At 35.8% G+C, this 12,646-nt stretch overlaps 1 protein-coding gene across 2 annotated transcripts in view; it reads left to right on the forward strand.

Moving 5' to 3' along the window:
- Positions 1-12,646, forward strand: part of LOC130051329 (hemicentin-1-like) — a 485,422-nt gene that overhangs the window by 31,051 nt on the left and 441,725 nt on the right. For both annotated transcript variants that reach the window (XM_056153294.1, XM_056153293.1), the window contains exons 6-8: positions 668-964; positions 10,814-11,086; positions 11,413-11,736. In XM_056153294.1, the coding sequence (XP_056009269.1) occupies positions 668-964; positions 10,814-11,086; positions 11,413-11,736 (894 nt within the window). The remainder of the gene's footprint in view (positions 1-667; positions 965-10,813; positions 11,087-11,412; positions 11,737-12,646) is intronic.

Below are 12,646 nucleotides of genomic sequence, written 5' to 3' on the forward strand. Positions count from 1 at the left end.
ACATAGGGGATGCTTACTCCTCCTAGGGACTTGATCCCACCTCTGGTGTGTTCATGGGTCCGCGTTTGCCCAACTTTCTATTTTGTATTGCTTATGTGAGAGATGAGGTTGATCACTGTTCGTTATCTTCATCTTTCGTCTAAAGCACTGAACGTTTATGCTAGCCAAATTCCTCTGTGATGGGGATTCTAGCCAAATTTATTAACTGGAACGAACCTCATAAAAATAGTGGTTAAACTATGCCTACTAAAATGTATATACCTTCTGTCTGGAACAAATCTAATCTAAAGCTGCTGTGAATGGGAGTCATAACAAGTCCCTCCTTCCAAAGAACATACTATCTACTTTTCAGACCTTCTTAAAAGATTCAGCTTTTTGAAAATCGTAGCTAGATACAATGTCTTAAGTGTTACTACAGTCTAGTTTGGCAGTGGGGAAGGAACACAACGTTAATAGCCTTGCACTTCTGAAAACTGTATCACAATATATATCAACAGTCTCTGTCATTTGTTACATTTTATATTGCATATTATAAGCTATGAAAAAAAGTAATACATATCTTTTACCATTAAGGGGAGGTGTTCATAGTTTTCTAACAAACTTTCCACCAGGAGCACTGTAATGCAAAAGGCATAATTGAGACAAATATTGAATTCTGATTAAATAGATACACCCCCTGCTGCCCCACAACTGATATCCGTTGGATCTACGTCAGTGGATGAAGGACAATCCATTACATTACGGTGTATCTTGTCTACGCTGGGTAACCCTCACATCACGTGGAGCTGGGTGTGTGGAGATGACACACTGACCACTGGAGTGACCAATACAGGGACCCAGTCAGTGCTGACATTGACAGCCAATAGAAAGTACAACCAGAGAATCTGTCAGTGTAGAGCCACATTTCCTAGACCGTCATTGTCATATAACAGGACATCACCAACAAAGACTATCACCGTGTACTGTAAGTAAATTCTAAGGTTTTAAACCAACATAAACTGTAACTGTACATAAATACGCAATTTCCGTGTTGCCCGATAGTTACTTCCTTTTGTGGTACTCTTACACACATTGAGACGCAAAACATACTTTCGTCCAATCGCTTTGGGTGCAAATTTTTATCGTCTTCATATATTGCCTAAGGGATGATTATCAGACATCATGCAACCACCCAAACAGTAGGAACACACAATTTCAGTAAGATCATTTGATAAAAAAATAGCTCAAACAAAAACCGATAATCACCATCGTTCTTCGATTAAAGTATCACGTGTGCAGAAGAGGAAATAAAAAAAATAATTTCATAGTTAACTTTATGACCTAATTCAAACAAATATAATTATTGATATGGTCAGTTTAATGTATACCAACAGCTGATGTAAATAAAATTTACACTTTCATAACTTTTATCCTTATTTCACATAGCCTATGATATATTTATAAATCTTGTACCCACGCAAGCGTTCAACACAATACCGAACACACCTCCATAACATTAGAGCACATACACGTATATGTGAAGTTACGTATTTCAGATATCATTTACTTGGTGACCATTATTCCGATACGGATGACGTCGCAAAAGGCACTTAAAGATGTGAGCAATTTGGTGACTGTGTTGTAAGTAAAAAAAAAATAATAATAGGCGCATTGTTTGACAAATCCCTTACCATAAAAAAACAATGTATCTCTATTTCCCGCTCAGCACATGTGAACATTCGTAGAATTGATTGTGTAAACTGAAGATAACGAACAGTGATCAATCTCATAACTCCTATAAGAAATACAAAATAAATAGTTGGACAAATACGAACCCCTGGACACACCAGAAGTGGGATCAGGTGCCTAGGAGGAGTAAACATCCCCTGTTGACTAGTCACACCCACCGTGAGTCATATATCATGATCAGGTAAACGGAGTTATCCGCAGTCAAAGTTAGTGTGCCAAGAACGGCTTAACAATCGGTATGAAACACGTCACACAGCATTTGACCCAAATGTAAACGTCCATTTATCAATGATGAAGCATGTACAGCTCTAGTAAACTCGTTAGTTACATCCAGATTAGATTACGGAAATGCATTGCTTTATAATGGTACCTTTACATTCACGGATTTTTCTTACGGATCCTTACGTATTCCTCAAATCCGTAAAAGTACACGGTTTGTTACGACTTAGACACGGATACCGACAAGTGATTTATGAATGCTTGCGATTGACTGCAAGTCGGAGAGAAAGAAAAATCCGTGAGTGTGAAGGTGGCATCAATCATAAAGTTTAAGTATGTACTTCGTAAAGTAATCGTGTCTATACGTAAAGCGCTCGTAAAGACTCTGAACAATCCGTAAAGCGATTGTAACCCGACGTGAATGAAATCGTATCACTTAACCATTCGTAATAATACGTAAACAACTCGTAAACTATCCGTAACATATCGTAAACTAACCACAAAGATACGTATAAAATAAACTTTTTACGAGTCTTTTACGGATTCTTACGAGCAGTTTACGTGTTCTTGCGACCAGTTTACGATACTTACGGATTGTTACAAGTTATTTACGGGTTATTTACGGAAATTGAAATCCGTGGACAATCGTGAATGGGTTTTTTTTTTACGTGTCAAACAATGTGCCCCGACTTTCACGTATCCTTACGGATGTGTGCGAGATGTGACGATGTATTAACGGATACTGACAAGTGGAATGCTTGCGATTGACTACGAATCAGAGATCCAAAAGGACTCGTAAGAAAAATCCGTGTGTATGAAGGTGGTATTATGGTTTTCCTTCGTAACACACCAGCAAACTTCAGAGGGCACAAAACACAGTTGCAAGATTAATAACACGCTAAAAAAATCCGACCATTTTACTCCTGTTCTAATATATCTTCACTGGCTCCCAGTTGAATACAGAATTCAATATAAGATACTTCTTCATACTTTCAAATCTCTCAACAACCTATCTCCACTTTACATAAAGGATATCCTTACAATTTACAATCCCACACTATCACTAAGATCAGATTATCTGCATCGTCTCCGGATACATCAGACACATACGAAAACACATGGGGATCGACGTTTGGATAAGGCCACATCGAGTCTCTGAAACTCTCTACCTTTTAAACTCCGACGATGTACTTCACTGTCTAGTTTTAAAGCGGACCTTTGTAGATTAGGTTTTCATTTGGAATTTGTTTTCATACTTAGTGCTCTTACATTGTAGCTCTTGCAGTGCTGTTACAACCCCCCCCCCCAAAAAAAAAAACAACAACCTTAAGTTACTATTTGAACTGTAGTTTGATATTATACTTATGTCCTTTCTATGTATTTAATCAAATTTCTTAGGCTTGTTTTAAAATGTTTTATATATTATTAGAGTAATTATATCATTACATTAGGTACTATATATTGATATTAATAATTATGCATTTTAATTCTGATACCATGAATATTTATTTTCACATGTATGTGCACATCGATTTTATATTATCTTTTCTCTCACATTTGTAAAGCGCTTTAGAGAACTGATGTTGATAGGGTGCTATATAAATCTTTTAATTAAAATAACAATAGTGGGTTCCAACGACCGGTCCAAAACCCATATGCCATCTCAGATCCGCGCGCAAATTGCACATCAATCCCAAAATTATGCATGCGCAAAAAATTCTCAAGCAGGACGTTCAATAATAGACAAAACAATACAATACGTATTCATGCGTAGCAATCAACATATCAAAGTTTCAACCATGAAAGATGAAGATAACGAACAGTGACCACGTCATAACTCCTATAAGCAAAACAAAATAGATAGTTGGGCAAACACGGACCCCTAGACACACCAGAGGTGGGATCAGGTGCCTAAGAGGAGTAAGCATCCCCTGTCCTGTATCGAATATATTCTGTTTAAAGTATGTTCCTAAAACTGTAGGCAATACATCCATATCCCATGATGTCTTTTGTATAGAGTGGGTTACTCCGGGTAGGTAATCGAGTTCAAACAGGTATCTGTAATGGAGAGGATTCTAGAAAAAAAATGCTAATGTTCTTTTTTTAAATATCGACGATGCGGGCTACATTTATTCCCAGCTTTCATTCATATGTCGATTTGATATATCCCTGTGAGCTCGAAATAAAGGACACCACAGAGTCGTCCACTTCTGCTTCATACTTAGATATTTTATTGAAAGTAGACATTAATGGCAAACTGACAACTCAACTGTATGACAAACGGGATGATTTCAGCTTCTCCATTGTCAACTTCCCATATTTATGTAGCAATATTCCATTATCACCTGCAAATGGTCTTTATATATCTCAACTGATTCAATATGCAAGAGCTTGTTCTGCGTATAGTCAGTTTTTAATTCGAGGTAAGCTACTGACAAACAAGTTGATGCTACAGGGGTTTCAACAGGTTCGATTGAAGTCAGCATTTCGCAAATTCTATGGTCGTTATTACGATCCAGTTCGTCAATACAACCTCGCATTGGGCCAAATGGTGTCTGACGTGTTTCATACCGATTGTTAAGCCGTTCTTGGCACACTGATTTTCACTGCGGATAACTCCGTTTACCTGATCAGGATATGGGGCTCACGGCGGGTGTGACCGGTCGACAGGGGGTGCTTACTCCTCTTAGGCATCTGATCCCACCTTTGGTGTGTCCAGGGTCCGTGTTTGCCCAACTATCTATTTTGTATTTCTTATGGGAGTTATGAGATTGATCACTGTTCGTTATGTTCACCTTGCATTTGAGAGTTTTTAATAGTATACAACCATAGCCTAAATGATTTAAATGTACCTCCTATCGTCCACATATATCCAGATCTGTTTCCTATGGGAATTTCAGCTAATGAGGAAAGCTTAAACTTCGAGTCTTTTATCCTTTGTGGGAATTTATGCGCAGTGTAACATTTAAACTATAAAGTGCAAATGTTAATGACTTGAATCATGTAAATTTTAACATGAAACTAGAAAAAATTATGTTCATAAATATATTGGAACCATCTCATAGAGCCATTTCACTTCATCCTTTAGACCTATGCTTACAACACAATACAGGGTCACGATGCAAAAGCTACCACGACCGCTTGAGGGAGATAATCCTTAACTTTTTTTTATTTCTAATGCTTAATGTTGTTGTGAGTGGAATTCAAGAATGATAACAAAAGAATACTGATGTTACCTTCGAAATCCATGATTGTTATTTTTTTCTAAGACCCGACATAGGCATAAAAATCAAACATTACGAGTACTATGACAATGATTTATTTGCGCAAGCACAATTATAATTACTGGCAAAGGCACATATTATACATCATACCATAGAAACAATAATATTCAAAATACAACCAGTGATTCGAATGCATGGATATGGCACCATACAAAATCATATGTTATATTACACTGAAGATAATGTGTGCACGAGATAAGGGGATCATAATAGGTGTATAGGAATAGTTTAATACATACATATAGGAATAGTCATAGGACTTTCTTATGATATATTATGTAGACATATTGGATTCAGTTGCTTTTAGGAAATTCCTTCAATAAATCATTCCAGTGGGTAAAGAAGTCTCATATAATTTATCCTTATTCTGTTATATCTAGGTGTCAATAAATCAACACATGCAAAAATGTTTATTAAAGTTGTGAACCGGAGTAAATGTTTCGTCAGTATGGCAAACTATGTGCAATGGTAACTTCTGACTAATTCGGAAACTTATCAGCTGGTATTAACGAATTATTGGTTTATTCAATGGATGGTTTGATTGTTAGGCCGTTCTTCGCATATTGATTTAACCTACAGATAACTCCGTTTACCCGATCAAAATATAGCGCTCAAGGCGGATGTGACCAGTCGACAGGGGGATACTTACTCGTCATAAGCACCCGATCTCACCTCTGGTATATCAAGGGGTCCGTGTTTGCCCACCTCTTTATTTTGTATTGCTTATAGGAGTTATGAGATTGATCACTATTTGTTATCTTCATCTTTCATGGTACAACTATGATCCCAGGAATAGTTGTTTTGTCATCAGGATGGGGCCACACAGCAATAAATATCAAAAATCATTTTCTCTAGTGCTGTTGATACTGAATTGAAACTTTACGGATAATTAGAAAGATCAGGTAATCCTTTACCAAAAATATAAACTACACGATCCCAGGGTACAGGTTTGGTATCGGGGTTGGGACAAAATTGTCAATGGTTAGATGTGTTAACTAGTGAACATTTTAAGTTCTTGATAATTACCATTCCATTTCTTTTCAAATTTGTCATGAACCATATTTGGGAAAGGGGGAGACAAACTGAAAAACTAAATGCATAGTGCTATAGAACAGGAAGCGTGTACTAAACTTGTAAATTTCGTGATATCCAAGCTAGTGGTTCTGAATCAAGGGCGGGACCAACCTTCGTATATAATTTATAGTGTAACACAGTGTATATGTGTACAGATCAAAATTATTTCTGTAATGCCATTAAGATGGTTTTGTATAGGTAGCAGGTTTTTGTTTGAAATCAAGAGATCAACATCCAGGAAAATGAAGAAAAGCTCAATATTTAAGGATTTACATATGAATTTTCAATACGGACACAACTGAAGTCATGTACCCCTACACAGATTTTATCAGTGTGTGTGTTTGCCCAACTATCTATTTTGTATTGCTTATTTGAGTTATGAGATTGATGAACTGTTCATTATATTCACCTTTCATCAGTGTCGTCGGAAATACCTTTTCTGGTCATGTTAAAATGAATGACACAAATTAAAGTCTTTTAAATTCCATTTGTTTATCAGGAAACATGTCAATGATTTAGAATTTTAAAAAAAATCAACTTTCGGGAAACAATTATGTACAGTTATTGAACAAGATATAACAGACACATATCAGGCATGATACGAACAATTTGAATCAATTCTATACCAGGAAGCGTTTACTTTAATAGCCACTACTATGGCCCGACGGTTCTTGTGAAGAAGATTTTGAAAGTTTTCCCTACAGCTGTATATATTCGACAGTAAAACTAATGTCCTACTGTGGCCCGAACATAATGTGCCCGGATTTGGTTATTGGAAACCGGTAAGGGTGAAATTGAAGACTTCTTAATGTCATCAAGAAAAGTTTCTAGAGCTGACTAAGATAACATTTACATGTACATTTCGTACATTTGAGTACTTATTTATAGTCAGATAAGGTATGGGCAACAGACATTTCCCTAAAATCACGGGACACCGCGGACGGAAAGTCCAAGCGTAGGCCTACATAATATTCCGCGCCTTTGAAGTTGCGGTTTCTTCTTCGGCCTTTGAATGTCCTCCGTGTTACACGCAGTATAAATTGTATTCTCTGAATATAGTGTACAGTACATTTTCTTGCAAAATAATATTATATTATCTAAACCATACAGATTTATTCTTCATGGACAATTTTAAATTGTTTGAATGAGGTGATTTCGTGTTCCATCTAAATTGTCAAATTCCTTGTAATAGGAGTAAGTCATATTGACATCAATTTCCGTTGGTTTTAGTGCGATATACATGATTTGTTTATTTGTTTGTTTATTTAATTAATATTTTCAATGATACATGCAACTCAAGTCTATGTGACACATATTTTATAACAATTGTTCCTTCGCCTCGTGAGATTTTGGCATCTTTGAATTTGATATTGTACACATTACGCAAAGTGACGAGTTTGCTACAGCAAAAGAGATGTTGGGTGCGTGGACAGTTCAAATCAAAAGGGAATAAATCGGTCAACGATGTTAAAACAGTTACTTTGGACTTGCATTAAATTTCAAGTGGTTGCCACATATGGAGTTTCTTACCTTTTCATAAATATATTCATAAAATTCCCCAAAGACTCATTTAAATTCAACCGATGGGAAATTCCACTCATTTATAAGAGTTGGTATACACATAATTTTTTTTTTATAGAATTGACGTTTAACATATAGGTATTTTGTAATTTATAGTGTGTATTGCGTTGTACTTTTAGGAGAAAAATGTTTTTAAAATAATTTGGAGTTTAATTCTTGTTTACTGAATTTACAAGTTTTTCGCCTTATGTGAAGCGGTTCCTAACTTGTTTCCAAATAAATAAATTCCCTCGATGCTAAAAAATGTCATCATGTAACTTTATCCCAGTAATTAGTAGAATATATTACTAATATTGCAGATACGTTTTGATTTTTACATTCTCCCTGATCGAGGCAACTCTAGATATCTTTTTGGTAACTCCAACATTATATTAGTTTGATAATTAGTGATTGAGAATTCCAAGACTTGGGAAAAAAATTGAATAACCCAATAGATGAAAGTAGTTTAAACACATGCAATTCTTCAAAACCATTCTCCAGTTTTAAGCACTTTTGGTACCCTAGTCGGTAGGTTGAATGAATATGAGTTACATTACCTATACTGGATTCCTAAACTACATAAAAACCCGGGTACCTATAAAGTGCGAAACGAAATCGAAACGAATCGAAATCTACCGAAACGAAACCCACTGAAACGAAACGAAACCTACCGAAACGAAGCAAAACAGATTGTATAACCGAACTCTTTTATTTATAATAATCAAAAATGGTATTTTAGGCTACTGTGAAAGTCACCACATATAAATAAAATTCGCTTCCCCTTTGATGTAGGCTTTCAGCTTGACTGATACAAAGTTTTAAAAGTTGAAAGGGGGTGAGTAAGCACAAAAAGTACATATCCGAAGTTGATTAAATACCATGTGCAATTAGTTTCAATTTCAGAACGGAGGGTTATTGTGTCAGAAGTCTGGGAAAACACACTAAATGAGGCATATATACTACATTATTTGAAGAAGCTGGTGTCTGAGAAAGTTGAAAGCAGAAAGAACTCTTAACCTCTTATTTCATCTCTAATTGCTGAGGTGCGAATACTTTCAATTATGGAAAAAATTAAATAGTGTACTATATTAAGTGTAAATGCTATTCAGTGAGATATATATATATACATGTATTATTCAGAACTAATATTGACATGTAGTGATTCTAAAAATAACTCTTTACATTTGGGGTTGAAAACGGGACGGAAAACGGATTTTTTATGCAATAATATCAGTAGGAGGTCAGTATTTTGTAAAATCAAAAGGCTTATGAACAAGGGAAACATAAATTGCAATGCGAACGGGAAGACATACCCAGAATCTACCGTTTGATATACTACATACAAAAACACAATATGCACATGCATACATAAATTTGTCTTTAGCAGAAAAATACTGAAACATGTAGTTATGCCCAGCGGCGGATCAAACGCCGGCGACCCCACCCTCGTTTAGTGTGTTCCCCAGACATCTGACGTGTTGGACTGTAACCCTTTGTTTTGAAATTTATGCATCCGAAACTAATTGCACATGGTATTTAAGGTTAGGGTTAGGGTTAGGCCTCATGCTTAGATGTTTTATTGAAACTAGATATCAAAGGTAAACAAGCAACTCAACTTTATGACAAACGGGGTGATTTCAGCTTCTTCACCGTCAACTTCCCACATTTATGTAGCAATATTCCATTATCGCCTACATATGGAGTTTATATATAATAATGTCTCGTCAGTGATACTCAACCGAAATGTTTGAAATCTGAAATAACAATAAACTTGTAAGAGCTATTTTATGGAAAAACAAAATGCCAAAAAATGGAGTCAATTTCGTCTAAGAATAAGAGCTATGTGCGAGGGAGATAATCCTTAATTTTGAAATTAATTTCTAAATTTTATCACAGCAATTAAATATACATCCGTATTTTCAAGTTAGTAACGAAGTACTTAGCTACTGGGCTGTAGAAACCCTTGGGAACTTACAGTCCACCAGCAAAGGCCTCGACCCAGGGGCCATAATGTAAAACTTATACGGTACCAATTTTGATGCACCAGATGTGCACTTCGACGAATAATGTCTCTTCAGTGATGCTCAACCGAAATGTTTGAAATCCACACAGCTATTTTTCATTTCATAATTAGGGAATAAATAAGAATTTAAAGCAAGTTTGAAATAATCAGTTCATATTGATTGGGTAGTGTTTATTGCCGTAAGATTGGATTTGTTAGGATATATTGTTCATAGCAAGATAGCTCAAGGGCAGATCAAAGAATGCGCCGTGAGCCCGTGTCAAACTATTTCTGCTCAACAAGAAAGATCAAACAGTGTGGTTCTGACATTTCATCTTCATGATCATGCGATCACTGTATATTCACGAATCCCCGTAGCATCAACTAATTTCATGAGTTGTAAATTGTCAAAATAAACCTTTATCTAAACATGTATGTATCATAATTTCCAGAAGTCATCAAGTTATTTCGTATTTTGTAATAATCAGGCGAACGATTCCAAAATCTGGAACAATGCTTGTTGAACATTTCTGAAGAAATGAGTTTGGATTTCGAAATGAAGATAATCTAACATAAAAGAATTGACCCTCAACTCCATGATATTTAGTTCGAGAAAGCAAATGTTGTTAACAGATGCCGTTTAGAACACTATTATATACAGATTTCGTGCATGAATGCAGGTCAAAATATTTATGTTTTCACAAGATGATCTAGCCCCATAAACTCCTTGATTATGCAATTTTTACATGCAGTTATTTTATTGATTCCATCAGTGTAAATCGTTAAACAAGCAACCGGTATTCTGTCATATATTGCCTATCATGTAGCACAGATTATTGAAAATTACTGAATGTCAAAGAAAACTTTTAACATTAATATTTATTCGTGTTGCTTTCAGTGACACTCATTTCTGTTTAAATATTTAGAAATCTAAACTTCTTTTTAGATAACAACGTCATAACATCAAACTTGAGTGCAGAATATGTCACCAGTGAACACGGACGACTTCAGATAAAATGTGATGTGGATGGAAACCCTTTATCTACCATCACCTGGCTGTTTGTGCAAAACAACACTGTTGTAAAGAGAGACTCTAGCGTAAGCAGTAGCGTACTGGATATATCGTCAGCAAATTGCCTAGATCACGGGAGTTACAGTGTTACAGCTGATAATGGAAAGGGTCCAGCTGCTGTGAGAACAACCCATGTAGCGGTGAGATGTAGGTTTTCTTTCTGTTAAATCAATGCATGATTTGTTGGTGTCTTTTAGATTTAACAACCCATGTAGTGGTTAATGTAAGTCTCCTTGTTGTTAGGACCTAATCATGTCCATCCACACAGTCATATCGTTATCATTATCTTGATCAAATATATTGAGTCTATTTTTCTTTAGTGGTAATGACCAATAAAACGTTGTCTCAAGTAAGTATCATTATAATTGTATGTATACGTCAGTATACAAATATCTTGTAAAGAATACCAATAAGGATACAAACATTGAAACGAAAACATTCAATTTCTTATTGTATGCTTTTGTTTTGGAAAGGTAAACCTCGACTGTATAACATGGATTCCCAGACTCCAGACAAACTTGGCATAGGAAATAATGAATCTCTTCAAATACTCGTGAGAATGCTATTGTATCCACAAGCAACTCTGACACAATGGACTTTCTTGGGGAAATATAATGGGAGTAAAGTCATTCAGAATGATGCAAATGGCTACAGCATAACATATAGTAAGGACGAGAATAAACAAAACATCTCTCTATACAAAAGGAGTGTTAAAACAGAGGACTTTGGAGAGTACACCTTAATGGTTCTGAATGATGTTGGTACTTTCATCAGGATATATTATGTAGATGCAGCAAGTGAGTTAGTTTTATTCATATTTTTCAATCAAATATACTGAAGAAGAAGCCACAGTTCTTTGTGAATTTTAACCCCAAACTATAATTTGATTAATTAATTATATATTGTTTAACGTCCCTCTCGAGAATTTTTCACTCGTATGGAGACGTCACAATTGAAGGTGAAGTGACGCAAAATGTAAATCTATGCTCGGTGCTTACGACCTTTGAGCAGCGAGGGATTTATATCGAGCCACAACTGCTGTGACACGGGACCTCGGTTTTTATGGTCTCATCCGACGGACCGCCCCATTCCGTGGCCTCTTACAACAAGCAATAGGTACTGATGACCTACCTGGGTTCTCACAACACTATCGAGGTAAAAAGTGTAAGAAAATAGAGTTTTCAGTTAACCCATCCTGAAAGCTTTTATTCAAATCAGTTTTTCTTTGGAAGATTCATTCATAGCATATCTGTCCTCTACATGAGTGTTTTAATTGTCACAAATCTTCCTTGCTTCCGTAGCAGTGTGAAATCTCCATTGTCTCAACGCCTGTCTCGACACGGGACCTTTAGTTTTTGAGATAATATCGGAAAGACCAGTGATTTTCACGTCTAAATATCGAACGTTTGGTGAATGCGCAATCACTACCCTACGTATTTTAATATCTTAGATGTGACGCAATCATGGCATGAGGGGTGCTCAAACTCATGACCTCCCGGTTACAAAGCGAACGCTATAATAATAATAATACAATATCTATATAGCACCCTTTTCATACACTATATACGCTTAAAGGTGCTTTACAATGTATATATACCTTACAAAAGAATGTTATACACATAATACATAGAAAATAGATAAAACATTAAAAAGCAATGATATAAAATGCGTTATCACATGTAAACAGCCCGTAGTTGTACCTATCCT

Source organism: Ostrea edulis, chromosome 1 (assembly GCF_947568905.1).
Source record: "Ostrea edulis chromosome 1, xbOstEdul1.1, whole genome shotgun sequence".
Lineage (NCBI taxonomy): Eukaryota > Metazoa > Mollusca > Bivalvia > Ostreida > Ostreidae > Ostrea > Ostrea edulis.